The sequence below is a fragment of the Mirounga leonina genome, unplaced genomic scaffold, assembly GCF_011800145.1.
Source record: "Mirounga leonina isolate KUSES-001 unplaced genomic scaffold, KU_Mleo_1.0 Mir_151, whole genome shotgun sequence".
In the NCBI taxonomy this organism is placed as follows: domain Eukaryota; kingdom Metazoa; phylum Chordata; class Mammalia; order Carnivora; family Phocidae; genus Mirounga; species Mirounga leonina.
The window spans coordinates 55688391-55710348 of NW_023270377.1; the positions used below are offsets into that span (position 1 = coordinate 55688391).

The following is a 21958-nucleotide window of genomic DNA, read 5'->3' on the forward strand; positions in this document are numbered from 1 at the left end:
CAGTGCAGTTGTTTTCCTCATACAGTGTACAACTTCTAGGTCAGTTTTCTCAAACTTCACTGTGTATCAGAATCACCTGAAGAGCTTTTAAAGATTATCGTGCCTAGGACCCACCTACAAAGAGTCTGTTTTAATTGATCTGGGGGGAGGGGGACAGGCTTTTTTTTTTAAAGCACCTCAGATGCTCATGTGTAGCTACTATTAAAAAAATATTGCACTAAATTAATTATGCTTCTTAAATACAGCATACTACATTTTCTTGGGCAAGTGAGCAGGGTTCTGGATTTTAAAATACCTAATGATTCTACTGAGTAGAAATGTAATTTCTGTAATACATTTTAGATTGTTACAGATTGTTTTTCTATTAGATAACCTGCTGTGTAACTTACGATCTTTTCTGTTTTAAAATTAATATTCTAATTTTTATAATAATTTTAATAATAATTAGAAAGTATGCTTGAAAATTAGCTTTTGTTAGAGCACCTGCCATATTGTTAAAGCCAGAAGTAATTTCAAAAAATAAATAATTTTTGAAGGGTTCTTTGACTACTTTGCAAAAGTGATCTTGAGAATTATCTCATTAGTCCTTGAATTTATTTTGGTTTATGGTTTTATTTATTTATTTTTTAATTCTCTGCAGCTTTTAGATGTGCCTACTGTTTTTTCTTGAATCCTGCAAGAAAAACTAGACCTCAGGCTCCAAGACTTCCAGAGTTTAGTTTTGAGAAGAGGCAGGCAATGGAAAGCTCAAGTTCAGTTGGTCCCTTGCCCTCAAGAAGTGTGATTTCATCAGAGAATCCGATCAGTGAAGGTATGAATATGTTAATTAAAAAGTTTTATCTCTTAATAATGTTTGCTATTTAACAATAAAAGCATCATACTTTTATTTTTATTTATTTATTTATTTATTTATTTATTTATTTATTTATTTATTTATTTTTAAAGATTTTATTTATTTATTTGAGAGAGAGAATGAGACAGAGCATGAGAAGGGGGAGGGTCAGAGGGAGAAGCAGACTCCCCGCTGAGCAGGGAGCCCGGTGCGGGACTCAAGCCCGGGACTCCAGGATCATGACCTGAGCTGAAGGCAGTCGCCCAACCAACTGAGCCACCCAGGCGCCCAAAGCATCATACTTTTAGATAAGAATGGATTAATTTATGAGATTTTGCAACACGCATGTATCAGCTATTACTCGGATAACTCTAGCCGCCTGTGTGATTGATCTGATGTGTTTCAGTGTTAAAATGTAGGTTTTACTGTGTTAAGCAGCATCTAGCAACAGCTAGGTAAACACTGTTTATGGAGTGACATCTTCGTGTAACTCTTGGGAGATTTGACTAGTAATGTTTTCATGGAATAATTTTTTCAGTTTATTTAAGTGAAGCAGGTTATAAGAATTATGCAACTACTTATAAGGATAAAATTCTGATAAGGTTTATAATTAACATTGGTAAAATAGGTTTTTGCCTACCACTGGAATTGGTAAGGTTACCAGAAGCAGGAAACTTTGGAATTGGAAAGTCATCCTTGCATTCTTTGGATAACTATGTTGATAGGACTGGTATTCCTTTGAAACGGTTTTTTGGGGTCTGCAAGATTAACATTGCTAATGTACGCCTTTGATGTAAAACAACCTTATTTTAGAGAAACAAAATTTATCAGAATTCATTGGTTTTTAGAACTCATCTTGTAATTCTGTTTTAGGATTTCTTGAGGAAATTTCATGAGAAAATGGAAAAGAGATGGAAGATCTGACTATTAATTGCCAACTATTTCTTGTTAATATTAGATGGGGAGATGTTTGTTAAGCAGCTCTGAATGATGAGGATGCTAAAATTATGGCACAGGCCATGGTATTTTGATGCTATGCCTGATATAGAAAAAAAAATCCATATTAGAAGTTTAGTTCACATAGTTTATTTAGCAGTCAGTATTCATCCTTTTAATTTCTTAGAATTGTCATTTACATATATTTGATTTCTTCTTATACAAGTGCTGAGTAGTAAAAAAATCGCTTTAACAGAATAACATGAGAGAGTGAATTTTCAGATATGAGAAGTTTAGTATGAAAATTTGAGAACCTTTTTTTTTTTTTTTAAAAGTTAAAGAGTGAACCTAAAATATTTGTGTTGATTTAGACTTGGCTTTTGGCTTACTAACATATATCAAGATGAATTTGAACACAGATAGTCATGACAAGAAGCCTGTATACTTTCAACATGGAATCAATACCTTCACCTTCTCCAAGTCTGCAACATCAACTCCAAACATAATCACATTTTTGCTTCTGCTTAAGTCATGCTCTGAGCTGCATGCTGTCACATGCAATCACCTGCCTTGCTATTGCAGCCTGTTGAAACAGAAAACTAAAGAATTTCATAGTGAAGATGCTTAGAGGAAAAATTGAAGTCCTTTCCATGAGTAATCTTGCTTATGAAAGCTAAAGTGAATATTTGAAAGCTAATAGTTGGGACAAAAAAACAAAAGAAAGAAAACAACGAACAAAATAAAAATCTTGATCATGAGTCCCATGCTTTATTTAATATCTTCTGCTAAGGTTGAGGTGGATAGTTAGCAAACAACACCCAGCTATACCTTTCCTTCTCATCAAATCTAGGAGGAGCAATACCCTAGATGTCTCATTTTCTATCTGAAATCTCCAGAACGAAGTCTAACTGGCTCAAACTCAGCCCTAATAAGGTAATATTAAGAGGTGAAGACAAAACCTGAGGCAAGGTCTAACAACTCTGTAGCACTAGAAACTGAAGCAACAATTCCATTTGGTTAAGATAGTCTTTGGAGTAGTAACTTTTTCATACTTCTCCTTGGATTCATCAAAATGGCTATGAGAACCTTTTACTTCTTTGGCTTTCCAGAAGATTGAAACTTTTCTCCAAGACTACTGTCTCACCACTATGATATACAGTTACCATTTCCAAGTGATTAGGAAGTATTCTGGAGAAAGATGAAGCTGCATTTATTTTGAACGCTGGTGGCATACCTTCATGATTATATTGAACTAATAAGTAAGACCACATCATCTCAATCATCTCTCTGTGCTGACAGCCAGTGTAAGTGAGAGCTTAGATTTCTGATTTCTGCGTTCTTTTTTTTTTTTAAAAAGCTTAGTACTTTTTTTTTTTTTAAAGATTTTATTTATTTATTTGAGAGAGAGAGAATGAGAGACAGAGAGCACGAGAGGGAAGAGGGCAGAGGGAGAAGCAGACTCCCCGCTGAGCAGGGAGTCTGATGTGGGACTCGATCCTGGGACTCCAGGATCATGACCTGAGCCGAAGGCAGTCGCTTAACCAACTGAGCCACCCAGGCGCCCAATTTCTGCCGCCTTGATGTGAAAACTTGAGGTCTAAAAAAAACTTTTCTGCATTAATTTATATATATACATATATATATTTTAAGATTTTATTTATTTATTTTTACAAGAGCGAGAGAGAAAACACAAACACAGGGGGGAGGGGCAGAGGGAGAAGCAGATCCCTGCTGAGTAGGGAGCCCGATGTGGGGCTCAGTCCCAGGACCCTGGGATCATGACCTGAGCCAAAGGCAGATGCTTAACCGACTGAGCCACCCAGGCACCCAATTTTTATATTTTTTAAAGTAGTAAAATAGCTCCTTGATAGTAGCAGAAACTGGAGAGATTAGGTTATTGAATTCACAGAGGGAACCAAAGGGTAACTTTCTTCCATATGAATTTTCCTTTCAACAAATATTCTATAACTATTTGGATGAATAATCTTGAATCATTAGAAGCAACCTTTTTAAAAAAAAACTATGATGCAAGACTTGGAGTTTTGTCTTGATTCTGCTACTGGAAGATTTTGCATTTAGGATGAAACATAAGGCTTTTGAAAAATTTTTGGATCACTCTTAAGAGCAACTTACAAAATCTTGGAGTTTTCATCAAAGAAGGAGGCCTAGAAGAAATTTCTCCCATTAATTACTTATTTGGATTCCTAGAATTTTCTTCTAGAACTGTGTATCCAGATGCTTTGGTAATACTGTATTAAAGAAACACAAGAAATTAGGACTAGGGATTGTCTTTTTATGTAAGAGCATACTAGATATGGTATGCCAAAGTAATGAACTACTTTTAAGTTACTCGGTTTCTTTTATGGCTAAATGAGTAGTGAATCTCTGCTAAGCCACATTAAAGTGGTTTATCAGTTTTGCTTTTCTAAGATGTGCTTTCCAAAATATTTGATATGTAGCATTCTTTTTTGTTAACGATGATAAATAATTAGAATAGAGGTTTCTACATTGTTAGTGTACCAGTAGAGTGATTTTAGGCTAGCATGTTTAAAAAATGTTAATATTGTTTTAATTACTCAGTTGTATTTGTCTAGATCTTATGTAATTATTTTAGTAAAAGATAGCTTTTATTCAACTGGAAATAATGTTCTAATAATAAAACTCATGGCATTTAATTAATACTATCAAAAATATGGGGTAATTAATTGGGTGATGGGCATTAAGGAGGGCAAGTGATGTGATGAGCACTGGGTGTTATATGCAAATGATGAATTATTGAACTAATGATGAAACTAATGATGTACTATATATTGGCTAATTGAATTTAAATAAAAATGAAAAAATAAAAAAATAAAAATACTATCAGAAATAGCAAGTAAAATTTATATAAGGTGAAATTTATTTTGGTAATCTGATTTCTGCTTTTTTCTTTCTTTTAAGCAATATATTGTTACAGTTAGGTTATGTTGAACTAGAGAAAATTCTGTTTTTACTATTGTTTGTTATGATGCTCTAGGAAATTGAACTATTTGATAATGTAAATTTTGTTGAATTATGTATTTACCAGATCCAGAAAGCTTGTACCTTTATTGATATTTAATTATGTACTTCTTCCTCAGGATATAAACATGCCTATAGTATCTTTTTGCTTGTTTGTTTTAGACCTAGAGATCTTTTGGCCTTTTGATTCTCTTTTCTAAAACACCTTCACCTAGTAATTTTACATTGTTGCCTGATAATGACATTTCTTACTCATCTGATGGATTTGTTCACCAGTGGCAAATAACAGTATTATTATTAAATAGCATTCTGTGTGCTCAATATGAGCTATTTTCTCATAGGTGGTTTTTATTTAATTAATTTTATTCATTGAGCCATTGGGTTAAGTTTTGAGATGAGATTCGTATCTTTGTTCCTTAATTTAAGTTGGCCATTTTCCTTAAGGCAGAAAGTCTTGTAAAAACTGCTTTGCTTAAGACCTGTGAGTTCAAAGACAAACTGTCCATTTTAATTTAACAAATTCTCCTTTGGGTAAGTTTTATAGTCTACACATACATTGGGTACTGATGTGTTAGCAAGGCAAAAGTTTGATGTGTTAGCAAGACAAATTTTTGTTGTTATTGTAAAAAGGAATAAAAAGTAAGAATCTAAATGAATTCACCAAAATATGAAGGATTTTCAAAGGCATAAACTAAATAGAATCATGTTTTTTCCCCTCTGTGGAAAGGAAATATATGAATTTGTTTTGCTATTCTTTAATTTTCTTAGAAAATTATTTAAGAGCTAGAATAAAAACCAAAAGGTACGGTGATGTTCTTACCTGTTTTTGCATGTGTGTGGTTTATAGATGAGGCAGTGGTATTCATTATACAGTTAATACTCAGTTTTATGAGTTTGAGTTGTCTGAGTTGAGGCTTTGCCCAAACAACCGTAAGCCGATTGTTACAATTTGGTAGAAAAAGCTTTCTCTCTCAAGACCACTGGGGAGAGGGGCAGGGGGTAGGAGTGGGGAAAGGAACAAATTCCATAGGTCATTTTTGTTTTATCACATTGTGATATATTGTTTTCTTGACATTATGGATGCCAAAGTTGATTTTAAAAATTTTCTTACAGATGGTATTAGGTCATTCGGGTAACTTTGTTTTAATTTTAGACTTAAACTGGTGTTGCACAGGGGAGAAGAGGTTTGTTTAATTAGTGTGAACACAAGGGCTGGTTTCTTTTTTAGTATTTTATGCCCAAATATTGACATCTTCTATAATGTATTTTATATCACCAAGCTATTTTAAACTATAACTTCATAGAAAAAATTTGCTGTTTTTATTAGAATAGGCAAATGATATTCTCCCATAGAAATAAACTAAATACTTTTGGAATACATTTAATAATCTTATTATAAAGTTCTACGGCTTAGTTCTTAAACATGTAATTCTCTGTTAATCTTGCACACCTAATTCATTTAAATCTTGTTTGGATGACGTTTCACAAAATGGCATTGGCATCCAAAAATCGAGTATCTATGTCATTTAGACTGATGTCTGCATTATAGGCATTGTGACACATACCAGTTTTTATGTAGTATTACTGCTCTTAAAATTACTTTTCTACAAATTAACCTGGGGGTAGAAAAGTAGTCATTAATAAGCTTTTTCATTATTTCAAGCCCTACCCATCATTTCATCAGTTTTTAGTCTTCTGTATATTCTTTGAAATACAATAAAGTATTGACAAGCAAACTTTGGTATGATGTCATTTTCTAATTATGATAGCCTATGGTATTTCTTAGAATTCATCTTTATACATTTAAAATTTAAGTATTATAGTACTTCTTTTTGTATTATTTGTATTATTTGCCAATTAAATTTGTATTAAATTTAATTGGATTTGAGCAATGATGTGTCTGTTTCTGAAAATAGTTACATCGCAGAGCTTTAGTGTGATAAATTATGAACTTGAGTACTTCTCCTGGTTTTTTTTTTTTTTAAAGATTTTATTTATTTATTTGACAGAGAGAGCGCGCGAGGGAACACAAGCAGGGGGAGTGGGAGAAGGAGAAGCAGGCTTCCTGCGGAGCAGGGAGCCCGATGTGGGGCTCGATCCCAGGACCCTGGGATCATGACCTGAGCTGAAGGCAGACGCTTAATGACTGAGCCACCCAGGCGCCCGAGTATTTCTCCTGTTTAAGTTCAGTACTGAGGCAGTTGGTCAGACAGAATATGACTAATTATCTGAGCCTCTATTCACCTAAACACATTTATTGGGGAATTGAATCCTAGATTCTGAGCTTCTTGTCTTTTCATTTAGTGTGGCTTTGTTGGTTTGTTTCAGAAGGCTTTCTAAAATATAACAAATTGTAAAGTTCTTGGCAAGTAAGTATTGCTCAATGACCAGAGAGTTGTGGAAAACCGTGACTCTTAAAATTCTACCCTGCATAAATTCTGGGAGGGTAGAATTACAAATGGTTGGCGACTCCTGAACTTTGCACTGAAGAACTTGCTTGCCCTTGTGGCAGAAATGATCTGTACATATCCAGAGAGTTTCATTTGCACTTTCTGCTTTTCCTTTGTGCACTGGAACATTCAAATAACAAAACTTGAATGACCTACTGCTTTTCTACCTGGATTTTTGTAAGATTCCAAGTGGTACTTCAATGCCATTTTCAGTTCTTTTTAAGATAAAAATAGCATTTTCGTGACAATTGACACAAGTAGGATTTGTGAACATTCCTCACTACTTTTTGTGATCATATGAATTTTTAAGACCTCATTAAATTGGATGTCCCTAACTGGAATTTTGGCCTTTCATTTTATATATCAAAGAGCGAAAGAGGTTGTAATTAATTCTGTAAACTAGAGTCTAAGATATCTGTTTAAGGTAATAATTACCTTTTAGTATTTTTAAAGTCTTGGCATGAGTGTGTGGAGATTTAGATAATTTGTATTTATTAAAACTGATTATGGTAAAAGCATAAATTTGTAAGACCTCCACTTCCATGTGTGCATATAGCACATAATTTCTTTGCAAATCTATTAATTAATTTTATTTATTTAGCAAGACTCTGACCTATGCTGTAAAGGAACTAAATGTGAACTTTTTACTAATGTAGATTGGCTTTTCCTTCAGATTTTTTGAATTATAATAACATTTGTAGTATATCATAAGGGATCTTCCATAAGCATAGTAAAATCTGCTTATTTGTTTGGCTGATGTGGTTTAACCATATTTCTCCTAGGAAGGATGTTTGTTACTATTTATTATAAAAACAAAAGCTAGATTTTTATTTTTAACTTGGAAATTAGGAGGCTCAAAGCTTTCTGCTTCTGACATTCCCTCCCTCATTTCATTCTTTAAACTTTAAAAAATTAAAGGGACTTTACTGAATAAAATTATTATTATTAAGGGATTTGAACTTAATGAAACTCAAAAGAGAATTTAAAGGGAGTAAATTTTTAGATAGGAACCAAGACCCTCACTTAGCTTCCACTATGGAGACAGGGACAAAAGACCCTTCCCTTTCTCTTCCTTGTATTCTAGGTATGTAGCATATTCTGACCAGAGATTTAAGTCCTGAGAACTTGTCTTGTAGAGGGATGGGGGAGACTTGTCATGCCTTTGGAAAAGGTGGATCCAGACCATCCCAGTGTTTGGATAATAGAGAGGTAAATCAGTGTGGGAAACAGCACGACCTGCACACGCACGCACACACACACAGGGACACCTTTATTGTTTACAGAGTTGTCTGTGTGCAAGGGAGACTGCTCCTTCAGAAAACGTAATCTGGGAGTTGTTTGCCGGGCTGTTGGGACTTCGTTTGAAATATTTGGACATTTAACTTACAAATGCATCTTTAGGAAGGTTCCTAAATATTATGAAAATTCCTAAATTTTAGGCAAATATAGTGCTTTAGACAAAAGTGTATTTATAGGTTTGTTTTCCCCAAATTGTTTTTTTTCTTCATTCATACCAATTCTTGTATGTAATAGGGAATTAAGTACATATTTTAAAAGATTTTAAGGGTAATGTTAGACCATTGTCCTGTTTCTTTTATCTTTTGTTTATCTTAACAGTTTTAACTTTGGCTATTCCTAAAGTCTTGACTCTTTTATCTTTTCAGAATCTGTAGAAGAACAAGATGTTCTTGATAGCAGTACAGAGCAGACAGATGAGAAAATATCAGATACAGAGCAGACAAACCAAGGGACTGAAAAAGTATCTGGCACAGAGGAACCAGAGGAGAAACAAGAGGCCGTGAATGAGGACGCCTCAATGAATGAAGCCAAATCGCCAGTCCCCAGAGCTGATTCTATTCCTAATCCTGAACTCAGTGGAGAATCTTTGATGGCCATGTAGTAAATGCTTCCATGTGCCTTCAACTGGATATTTGTAGTCTTGTTGATGTCAGTTATTGCTTTCTAGGTGGTGCTTTTTTTTTTTTCCCCTAAGGATATGCTTGATATCATTTGAATTTAGATTGCTTGGCTATTTGAATATGTCAAAGTTGTAGCTCCTGAGTGTTAAATTAAAGGCAAGTGATAGCAGTAAAGTAAGAACCTTTGGAATGTATAAAGACCCACGCTGTTTAGCCGGCTTTTAGATGTTTTCTTCTACTCTAAAAGTAAACAAAATAGCATTCTTGTTTTCTCTATGTGTGACCTGTAAATAATACCATTTTGACATAGGAAGAACTTTGGTTATGAGTAAGTTCTAATGGTGTTCATTTTAAGGAATGAAACTCAATTAAGATTTTTAATCACTCATCATCAAAAATGGATAGAATTTTAATTCTTGAGATATTTGCAGGGGGCAAGTCTATTTAGGCATTTACATTAAGTGGTAAGAAAGTTGTAACTGTAACTATATAGGCATTGGTACGAATTCTCAGTAAGAATGCAATTGAACAGTCAAGTGCAGTGTTTCTTTTTTGATGTTTGTTATTTTGCAGCTGGGCCAAAGGCACATGATGTATATAATTAGCTTATGTTTACATATTAACACATAGGAAGTATCTCTGCACTTGACTGTACTTGAATTCTGAACATTATTTATACTTGTAAAATAATGGTGATATATAAGTGAATTTTGTGCTCTTGCATGTATTTTGTTAAGGAAAATAAAGGTGATCTGGCAGCGGTTTCTTTTTGTTAAATATCTAGACTTCTTCAGACAGTGTCTTGGTGGATGACTTGGCCACCTGAAAACTCTTAGTAGGAGGAGCTCACAGTTCAATTAATCTATAGACTCTTCTGAGAGCAAGTTATGATGCTTTGGTTCAGACTAATTGCTTTTCAAATTCAGAGAAATCGTGACATTTAGAGGTTCTAATCAGAGGTTAGGGTTTTCTGATTCAGGAAAACCTGAAGCCATTTGTAATTTTTAATTTTGAGAGACAAATAAGTTTTGAGAATAGGCAGTTAGTTACTAGTAGTAGTTCATTGGATTTAATGTATGTATTAAGGATTACCTGGGAAAAAATTTCACCCAGAATAGTGATTCTTGGACCTTAATCCAGCGTGGTTATCTTTTTTTATCTTCCTTTTATCTTTCTTCTCCATTATTAAGGAAATTGAAATCAAAGAGAGGCATATATAGGAATGGTGTATATAGTGAATATTTCTCAGTTAAATAAACTAAATACATAGTTTATTAAAAATTTAATAAAATAACATTTGTTATTTAAAAATTCATCTTTATGATTTATATCTTACATCTGATAGGTATTTTAATGAATCCAATCTGTTAATAGTCTGAGGCATAATGGTATAGGGACCAGAGTTTTTCAGATCACAAAACTGGGTTTAAATTCTAGTTCTGCAATCTTGGGCAAGTCACCCAACCTCTCTGAGACAGTTTTTTTCAACTGTAAAATGGGAAGTACAATACCTACTTTTTGGGGTATAGGGATGATTAAAAATAATTTATATGCTAAACTCACTGCCTGATAATTAATAATTAAGCAAATGGCAACATTTTATATTATTGATATCCTTGTGAAATACGAAAGAGGTGTAAATTCTCCCTCTTACAAATAAGGAAATGAAAAAATAATATGAACATATAATTTAGCTGCTCAGAATCAAGCCAGAGTTTTCTGCATCAACTTTTCTCTGTCATATACTTGTATATAAATAAATACATAGATGAAAGAAATAGGAACCTGAAACTATGGAATATAATCTCTGAATATAATATTTTTGGGGGAAGGTGGATCTCAGGTTTTGTACATTACTGGCCCATAAACATTTTAGTAACATCATGCTGAGTCTTCTTGTTTGTTTATTTATTTATTTATATTTTTTTGGAGTGGGTGGAAAGGCAGAGGAAGAGAGAGGATCTCAAGCAGATTCCCTGCTGAGCACGGAGCCTGATGTGGGGCTCAGTCTCACCACCCTGAGATCATGATCTGAGTCGAAATCAGGAATCGGATACTTAACTGACTGAGCCACCCAGGTGCCCCGAGTCTTCTTGTTTTAAAACATTCAAATTCTGATGTACATTGCTTGAAAACGAGGAGTACTTCAGAGAAATATAATTGAATGATAGAATCAAGCAAATATTATGAGAAACATCTTTGAAAGAAAAATGGAAGCAGGTTAAAAGGGGATTAGTAAGATGAATGCAAGAGGTAACATGCTGTAATTGTATAGTACCCTTTAAAATAGAAAAGGTTATCCTGATATTGTAATAAATAGTTAATGGTTTTAAAGAGTGGTAAAATGTTCTATTTCTGATTATTAGGACTGGTGTAAGTGAGGAAAAACAACCTACTAAGTGCTATTAGCTAGAGTGATCTTAACTTCCCTACTTAGAAATGCTCAACAGATATTTTCCAAACTCTTCTCCCTGTGTCCTGAGCGTCATCAGGACGCTCCAAACACGGTCTGGTTTCTTTGTCTCCATCCCTCCTCCAGCGTCATGCTGTAGCCTCCAGGGCTCTCCCAGTTCTGTGACCATGCTAAACCCAGACCTGCATTAAGTCTCAGCTTAAAAGTTCTCAGAGAGGGGTGCTCTTAAATTCCCTATCTAATACACTCTGTCATGTCACTTTCTCTCTACTAATGGTCCTTATCACAATTTTTAGTATTTTATTTGTTTACCAGTTTACTGTCTATCTTCACAACATACAGTCTGTGTGTGCAAGGCTCTTTTATGTCTTATTTACCTGTATCTGTGGGTCTAGCACGGTGCTTGACACATACTTTTTATGTAAATGAATAATTTAGTTGCTAAATCCAGTGAAAACTCTTAGTCCTTAACTTATTTCACTGCTTGGCAGTATTGACATTGTTGAACACTCCTTTTGGTTTGAAACACTTTTTTTTTTCCTTTGGCTTTGGTGCTCTCACACTCCGGTACTTTCCTCTCAGTGTCCTTTGCAGGCTTCTCTTCCCTTGCCCATCCATTCAGTACAGGTATTCCATAGCTTCTACCCAGTGCCAGCATTTCTTCACTCTCATATTCTCTCTCTGGAGGATCTCATCAACCCCATGGATTTAATTAACACCCGTCTCTCTGATTCTCTAATCTCCAGCCTTGATCTGTTTGTTTCACTTTGGACAGATATAATCGCCTGCCTTCTAAATGTCTTTCACAATCAGTATATTAAAAAATGAACACTGTTTTCTCCTTCAAACCTACAAAACTTAAAAATATTATGTATTTGAACTACAGTGCCCCCTCAGCCCCTTTCCCCTTTTTCCTACATCTTCGCTCTCAATTTCTGTCTTCAAAACATCTTCCAGTTAGTTTTTCATTTCTCCATCCCATTAACATTAATAATGATAATAAACATTTGCATTTACTCTGTGCCAGGCAACACGCTGTCATATGTGCCTTATTTGTTCTTTGGCATATCCTGTGAGGATTTTTACTTCTGGATTATAGATGAGAAAACTGAGCTGTAGAGAGAGTAAGCAGTTTGGTCAGTGGAAAATCTGGGATTTGAATGCAGACAAATAACTTTAGAAGTTTGCTCTTAATTACTGCCCTAGTGCCTTCTCATTCAGGCATCAAGTATCTCCACACTGTCTCTTCACTGGTTTCTGTCTCCAGTCTTGCCCACTTGCTATCTATTTTGTGCACTATGTCCTGAATGAGTTTTCAAAATTGGAAAAGGAATCCTGCTACACCATTGCTTAAACCCTTCAATGATTCCTCATTATTCTTGGGACGAGGTCCAAACTGACTGATAGGGCCTACAGAGCCTGTATAATTTTGCTTCTAGTTTACCTCTGGCATTTCTGACCACAACTATTGCCACCATGCCGGCCCCACTTTAATGTAGCTATCTTAATGTTTTCTGTGGTTTGTATATGCCAAGTTTTTTCTAATCCCTCAGCTTCCTCTTCCTCTGCCTGGGATATCCTCCCACTCACAAAGACACAGGGACACACAATAAATAGTTGCCAAATTGCATTGAAATCGTAGTAGTTAGAACCAAAATTTGGAAATGTTGCTAGTTGTTGTTAACCTATGCCTTTTATTCCTGAAATTCCTCTTTTTCATTTCATTTTATGTATGACCGTATACAATATTGTTATGGAGAATATGATTGAGTCAGGAGAGTTATAACTTTGTGTGTGTGTGTGAGAGAAAAAGGGTGAAAGAGAGAGATACTCTAATTATGTAATGATTTTCATTAAGTATTGTATACTGAATGTCAGAAAAGCTGAATGACTTACACAGGTCATAGGGATAGCTAGCATCTGAACCACGCCAAAACTCAGATCTCAACTCTTAATGTAGGATGCTTTATATTGAACCCCCAATTTTACACTGCCAATCAATATTGGTGTTGGAGTTTGATTACTTTAAAAATGTGACATGTTTTCTTATTTTTTTTCTAATATTACTTGGCAAGATTATAATACTACTTGCTGGATTATGTGCGAATTAGTCAAAGGGCCGAAGAACAGGGATAGTTGACGCAATTATGAATAGCTATTTTGAAACAATCATGGAGAATGGAGCTGCTTTAGAAAATCAGAAGAAAGTAATGTAAGTTATTATACAGTATAACCAATTCATTGTAAAAAAATTGCAGAAGAGTTTTAGATATAGTTTATGGACTCCCAAAGAGCTATTATAAATAATTCAAGTACTTATGTAAAGATGAATCAAGATAAAGATCGTGAATTGATGATCTGCTAAATCTTAGTTTGTAATTTGACTTGTTTCAAAGTTATTGAAGTTCTAAATGTATTAACTCCACCTAGCAAATAAATGTATTCAGGCTCTGAATTTAGACAAAAAAAATTATAAATAAAGCAAAGTACATTTATTAGAATATAAACTTAAAAATACAGAATAGAAACCTCATTAAATTGTATCAGTCCATAAACTATTAATTTGTCTCAACCTAATTTCTTTCCTTCTCAGAAACAAATGTGTATTTCCTACTTCAATACTATTTAAAAATGTCTTTTTAAAAATTGTTGCATTTATTCGATAGTGGATGTCCCCCCCCAAGTGCCCTTTGGTTTGCCTTTGTGTGAAATTTAGATTCCATTTACTTTTCCATTCTTTCTCCTCCAGAGGTCCTATTATGTGGCTTAATTTGTACTACTTGTGGACTTGAGAAGAAAACACTATCCACTTATATAGCTCTATATTATTTGATGTTCTTTTACAACCTAGATTTTCTCTAGTTTTTTTTTTTCTAATATTTATACCTTCCTTTTTCTTTGCAGCAAAAATGGTAGAAGTTGGAAGCACTCAGAGAAGATTAAAAAGTGTTCTCAAAAATCTCCTTCATAAATTAGTTTTTTAAAGTTCTTATTCCAGGATTATATGAGAACAGGCCAGATTTTCAGCTGCCAAAACTTTTACCAGATCCCTGGCATTTGGTTTAGGAAAACTGGGGAAAATCATTTATTTTTGTGAAAATAAGTATTTTTATCTTAGTCTGATTTTGAAGGGTGAAAAAAGTAGGGAATTAAATGAACATTTTTGGAATATCTGCTCCTGGTGAGGCACTGTGCTTTAGATACTTTCACATGCATTGTCTTCCAACCATGTGAGGAGGTGGAATCCTATCAGGCAGGAATTAAGTTAATTCCCCAAGACCACTTGGTTTATGGATGTTGTAAATGGAATCAGAACCTAGGATCTTTAAGTCCCTGTATGTTTCTCCTCTTTTGGTAGCTGGAAGAATAGACTAATGCTCTTTTGGATGTCTCATATTTTTGTGATAATTCCAGGTGTTGCTTCAGGGCAGTCTTCTCAGCTGAATGCTTGTCAGAGTCTCTACTCAACCAAATTAATAGTTTATGGACTGATACAATTTAATGAGGTTTCTATTCTGTATTTTTAAATTTTTATTCTTATGTTTATATTCTAATAAATGTACTTTGCTTTATTTAAATTTTCATAAATTCTTTCATAATTTATCTCCTACACTTGACAATGAACTCCTTAAAGGCAGGGCCATGTCTATTTTTACTTATCAATATATTCCTAGTGTCTGGCATGTAGAAGACACAATAAATTAGCTGCTGAATAGATAGTTATGTGCACACACACACACCCAGAATGGAAAATACTGTTGTAGTCTTAGTGCAGATTTTGTAGTGTGAGCAATTGTGTAAATCTCAAATTTGAATTGCTGAGTAGGAAGAGGGCCAGATAATTTGATCCTCACAATTTAGGCAAACTCCAATGGACTCCTTTGTCTTTTTTTTTAATCCATCATCCCTATTGCTGTAGGAGCTTTCTAAAACACAAGCTGGAGGGAAGGGGGGGGGGATGGGGTAACTGGGTGATGGGCATTAGGAGCGCTCTTGATGGAATGCATGAGCACTGGGAGTTATATGCAACTGATGAATCACTAAACTCTACCTCTGAAACTAATAACACACTATATGTTAATTTAAATAAAAAGAGAAAACACAAGTTAAAAAAAATATTCTAAGGTTCATTTGTATATGGCTGACTCCTTAGGTGGCTTATAAGGATCCCCTTTTCTAGCTTTCTCTTCTGCTACTCTCCCTTATGTTCTGACCACAGAGAAGTATTTGGTGCTTCTGAGAGATGCCCTGCACTGAGCTTATGTGGTGCTATTCTTGTTAAAATCTCATTTCTTTAAGACCCAGCTTTATCTATAATCTTCTGAGTGACATCTTCCTTAGCTTTCCCAAGCAGTTATTTGCTTTTTTGTTCTCATTGTACTTTATACATTATATGTAACTTGTAGTCTCCTGACCTCTTGTAACTGTCTGCCTCCCTCATTTGGTTGTGAGCACTGAAGACAGGCTGTGTTTCTCAATTTTTATTTTCTCACTCTTGCTCTCCTCAAACAAAACAACACAAAGCTAAAACCTGGTATGGTACGGTGCCCGCTACATGTATGTTTAGAGAGTGGATTTGTATAAATAATAGACCTGACTTGGTCCCCTAGTGGCTCCTGTGCTACCTCTCTCTGAAACACACACCTGTAAGTGAAGTAATTATGGCTCGAAACTGAGGAGGACTAGCTCAAGATTTGAGCACATGGAAACCGACAGCACACAGAGGGTGGGGAGGACTCGTTTATTTTTGTATTCCTAGTGCCCAACATAGATGCTCAATAATTAGATGAACTGAACTGGACATGACCTAAGGGCCGATGGACTAGGTGGGATTACAGTGCGGAAGCTCTTCTCTCCATCACGTGAATCCATTATTTGGGCAAGGTTTCTAAATTGTATATAAAATAATTTGGTTTCATAAACTCCCATTCTTGATGATCTCTACATTCCCCACCCTCTGATCTCATATTTTACTCACCCATAGAATGGGATGTTTTAAAATATTTTTGTTTTTCTGTATATTTTTATTATTTTATATCTGACCCATTTAATGTTATATCTGATGTTAATGTAGGAATTTTCTGGATTAAGCAGGTGCTTTTTTGACATTGCATCTGGTGGAGCCTAGATACACACACACATGAAACAGAATTTAGGAATATTTTCTCTTTTAGTATATAGGCCATTGGAATTCAGACCTTAAAGTTGAGTACTTACCTCAAAAAATATTAAAAGGTATTGTATATTGTACATGGCAGGTGTAATTAAAACCTGCACTAATACATATTTTATGAATTATAGTCAGCTAAGTTTTTTTTTTTCTAAAAATGAAGTGGGTGTTTTGTGCCTTATTGTCTATAGCAAGAATGCTAAATGCTTTGCCTACCTGTCAAGAGCTGACACATTTTATTAAATTACAGTGGTTTGCTTTTTAAAAAATATTTTTTCCTAGGAACCAACAGGAATCAAGTTTTGGAATGAACTTGTATTTTTGATTATGAGTGTTCACACAGCCAAATAATACATGAATTTTTCAAATAGGATGTTGTGAGTTTTATAAGCTGACTACAGACTGAAATAAAATTGATACGCTTGAAACATGTTTTGGGTGGATGTTGTGGATTCTTTTCAGCACATTTTTTTTCTTTTGGTTTTTGAAGACCTGGATTCTTTTTGTGTGTTTGTATGATCTTTCTTCTTTTCAACAGGCAATCTCCTGTAGTCGGGCTTGATGAAATTAAATAGTATTTTATTTATTTAAAGACAGCCACAATTATTACTGAGGAGTGGGCATTTTCTCTTTCCTGCTGTCCTCCACCTCTCCCCACCCTTCCAATCACACCCCCAACCACCAAAGAAGAGAGCAACAGGTTTTAGTAGATTCGGATACAAGCAATTTATCCGCCCAGCAAATAATTGTAAGCAATAGTTTGAAGCAACTGTGAATGTCCAGCATTCCTTTTAGGGCAGGATGTCACAAAACTACTAAATTGTGTGTTGGGACAGGAGTGCCATGTATTTGGAGTTGGAAGAGGAGAAGTGGGGAGGAGATGTCTTAATAAAGAAGCTGAATTCAGGGCTGCTGTGTTCCAGATGAGTAACAAGAGGTATGGCAGTCAACACTCACGTTTTTAACAGTGCCTCCAATACACATGTAAACAATTTGTGCATTATAGGTTTTATTGTCTCTAAAGAGTGATTTATGTCCTTATTTCTGCATTATCGTCCACAAGGTACTGCCCTCTGTCAGAGGGCCTGTGCTCTCTAATTTTTTAGACCTTTGTCTTCATTAGTACAGCAATTTTAGCTTGTGATCATTGTACTAGACCTCACTGATAAGCTAAGACAGTATGAGATTCATAGTGCTGACATCTAACCTTGCCACTGGCTTCTTGAACCCTCTGCTTCCGAAACATGGGTTCATTTAAAAAAAAAAACAAAAACAAACCCGAAGGTAGACCTCCATCTATTTTTCATACACATTGTGGGCAGTTTAAAGGTTGGTCAGAATCAAATACTGTGCTTTCAGATTTGATAATGTATGAGTACAGAAGGATGACCTTTGATACATAGTCATACATCAACATGACGTGAGCAGTAAATGCTGCAATTACCTTTACTACATTGAAATGGGGCTTTAGTTTTCATCCTTAGAGCAATTATTGCAAAAGCAAAAAAATGCATTTGAGTTCTTATTATGAATTTTGTAAAATTAAGTCTCTTTAGAAATAGTCCTGAGTTATGTCCTTATTTTCAGCATGAGTTTGGTTTATATATGATGCAGTAGTTCACTACCAGAAGATGTTAATTGCTGACCTGATCATTTTAGGCAGACTGTGGTAAAGCTATTTTGTGTTTTATGAGTAGGTTATTTTTCAAAAAGATTAAATGCTGTTTCTTTACAAAGTAGTTTTACCACGTGTGTTTTCAAATCTACTAAAGTCTGCTCCCAGTGGTCATCTGAAGGAATATTTAGTGATGACAGGGACCTTTATGTTGTGGCAACACACAGCTGTGTATGGCTCCGGCCACTCTTCATGGGATTGGTGTCCCAGTGTGCTAATGTATACGTCCGTTTCTCCTTCCGTGAGTGCCTTCTACGTGCCAGGCACAGGAGATGCCATCCCTATTCTCAGGGAGTTCCCAGTCTAGCAGATGTGTTTAGGCTAATAGTTCAGTTCTGTCTTGAGAAGTTCCAAGACGGGAAAGCAGTACGTTGACCCAGTAAGTGCTACATGAAATGTATGCTGGACTTACAAAGGCAGGAGACCAGGTTTACGTTCGGATTCCACCACTTTCCAGGAGTATGACTGTGGGGAAGTTACATAACCTCTCTGAACCTTAGTTTCCTTGGCTATAGAAAAATAATATCTAGTGCACAGAGCTGCTGAGAAAAGTAGAGAACAGGGAAGTCTAGGCCAAGTGTGGCCCAGAACAGAAACTTCCTTTTCTACTTCCCATCCTTCTTTCATCACCCCCTACACTTCTCCAGCCAGTTTACTATTTCTCTATACGTTTGGTTTTTTTTCTGGCGTAGAGCTGGATAACAGGGTCCACGGGCCTCCAGAAATTGCCTACACCATTTGGTATGGGTGCACACACAATTTTCCAGGGAGAGAATACCTAGCCCTTATCTCATGTTCAAAGTTGGACCATGAGTCAATAGAGCAGGCATGCAGTAGCTCTCTTCTAGAACAGCGAACTAATCAAAGAGATTACTTAACATTACCGTAATATTTGGATTAATGATGTAAAAAAATCAATTGAATCTCAAGTACCTTTTCTCTGGGCATTAAAGAATCATTCAAATAATCCCCATGGCCAGAAGCTATATGCCAGGTACAAAACAGCAATGCTGTACCAGGGGCAAAATGAGTGTAAAAATAGAACTCTAGGGGGTAGGTCTTGCATTTTAGATTGCTGATAGCTTTATCAGTGATCACGTTTAGACATGAGAACTGCTTAAAACTTGTCAGTGAAGCTGAATTTTGAAAATAAGATGGGGGTGTTGTAAGGGATCACAAGGTATCTTACTGGATTTTGATATTATAAATATTATAGTTCTACCCCTCCAATTGTTCTTTAATTGCCCCTGCCCCCCTGAACCTCCTGCTTGTGCAGTGGTGTCATAAAGTTAGGGTTTTCCCCCCAACACCTGCTTATTTTTTTCTCTCTTGTGTTTTTAAATGTTTTTTAAAAGACTTATTTATTAGGGCATCTGGGTGGCTCAGATGGTTAAGCCTCTGCCTTTGGCTCGGGTCATGATCCCAGGGTCCTGGGACCGAGCCCCGCGTCGGCGCTCCCTCTCCTTCTACTGCTCCCCCTGCTTGTGCTCTCTTGCTCTCTCTGTCAAATAAATAAATAAAATCTTAAAAAATATATTTATTTATTTTAGAAAGAGAGAGAGTGTGTGTGGGGGTTGGGGAGAGGCAGAAGGCAAAAGTCTTAAGCAGACTCTGTGCTCAGCACAGAGCCCCAGGCCGACTCTATCCCACAACCCTGAGATCATGACTTGAGCCGAAACCAAGAGTCAGCCGCTTAACCGACTGCACCTCCCAGGTGCCCCTCTTGGTTTTTAATATAAGAAATCTAAAGCACAGTGGTAAATTTAAAAAACTGTTCACTACGTTCTATCGTTGTAATGCATTAACTGTTGTTCTTCCTTAGGTTTCCTTTTAGTCTTTAGTCCTTTTTGCTTATATGCTTTATAAATTGGTATGTGTGTACGGTTGTATTCTTACACCAAACTGAGTGAGGTGCTCTATGTGGCTTCCCATTTGCCTCTTGTAATTTCCTTCACCTGGGCTGTTGTCACACTTGTGAGTCAATTACCGTCCATTCTGAAGCACCTGAAGGCATGGACATCTGATAACTGAGAAGAAGCTTGAACCCTCACTTTTTACAGACCACACAGCAGCTATCAAGCGATGAGTTCTTTCCGCTTGTACTCAGGCAAGCACAGACTGAGGGCTTGGATGCCTGGCCCTGCTCCTTCCCCTAATATCTCCTGTTCCATTTCTCCTTCAGAATTAGAGTTCGAGTTTGTGCATTTGCTTTGTAGGTCTAAACATACTGCATTATAAAATGAGGTTCATCACAGAATTATTTTTGATAGTGAAAAAAATAGGTAATCAATATGCTCAGGATGGGGGAGTGTTAAATGCACTTAAATACTTTTGAAGTATTTTTAATAATGTGAGAAAATGTTCATAATTTAATAATGAGAGAATAGTGGATATCAGTTTGCACAGTATTGTAGTCTGATATTGTACGCAAGGATATATAAATGTAAAGAGACTGGAAAGAAAGAAAACAAATTTTAATTATGTTTGGGTTATAATATATGGCTTACTTTTTTTCCCACCTTCTTTTCCTGTATTTTCCAAATTAAATATAAAGAATGTATTACTTTCAGCATTTCTAATTTTTCAAGTAAAAAATTTTTTTAAAAATCTAGAATAATGATCTACAACAAAGCACTGTGTTACAGAAAGATGTTTAAATTTAAGTTGATAATTCACTTATTCCCAAATGCAGAACATTTTCATATGTGCAAAGTCATGGGAAAGAGTTGATTTCAGTTTAACTTCAAAAGGAAGAGAAAAAAATGAGTTTTTTGAGCAGTAAAAATATAGAGAACTTGGTTACCTTGGAATAAAGGAGAGAAATGAATGTTTTATGAATGATACAGACTTATAAATGAGGAAGGAATCTGAGAAGCTCAAATAATTTTCTTTTTCTTCTAGCAGCTTAAATAAAATATGCTCAGCTTGTAGAGTGGTATGAAACCCCCCCACATTTACATATTTCCTCCACCTAATTTTATGTGCACACATAGAGACCTACACAGCTCATTAATTCCTTTAATTAAGAGGAATGAATCAAAGGTTTTGTCTTCTAATAAGTAGTCACTTTGTTATATGCAACATGGCACCGTAATCTTTGATCTTCCCTTAAAACACTTCTTTGGAAATCTTGTAACTATCGAGACTGCTTTATGGATATTCAAATAATTTCCTAAATCTGGGTTCTGATAAACATTTAGAAATAATCACAATGCAGTAAATAGTAATGCATCCTAGTACAGTTTGGTCTACAATTGCCTTGTGATAGCAATTATAGTCAAATCTGATTATAGCACCCCAAATTGAGAATTTGTGATAATTTGTGATAGGGATAAGAATGAATTTCATGATTTAGAAGATTAAATAGGTAAATTTATAGTATATGTAAGATTTTGTATTTGAAATGTCTAATTATGTATAGCAGTGAACCTGGAGGACACTTTGATATGCTGGTTTCCTACTTGGGAAATCATAATTGACTGGATGCTTAATATATACCCAAGCTGCTATGAGACGTCTTACATACACAGTGTCATTTAATCCTTAGAAGGATTCTTTGAAAT

The 21958-nt window shown here is 35.3% G+C and overlaps 1 protein-coding gene across 2 annotated transcripts in view; it reads left to right on the forward strand.

The window, feature by feature from the left end:
* LNPK (lunapark, ER junction formation factor) overlaps positions 1-9914 on the forward strand; it is a 78201-nt gene extending 68287 nt beyond the window's left edge. For both annotated transcript variants that reach the window (XM_035007700.1, XM_035007698.1), the window contains exons 12-13: positions 641-811; positions 8883-9914. In XM_035007700.1, coding sequence (XP_034863591.1) covers positions 641-811; positions 8883-9118 — 407 coding nt within the window. In that variant the 3' untranslated portion in view covers positions 9119-9914. The remainder of the gene's footprint in view (positions 1-640; positions 812-8882) is intronic.
* Positions 9915-21958: the final 12044 nt, after the last annotated feature.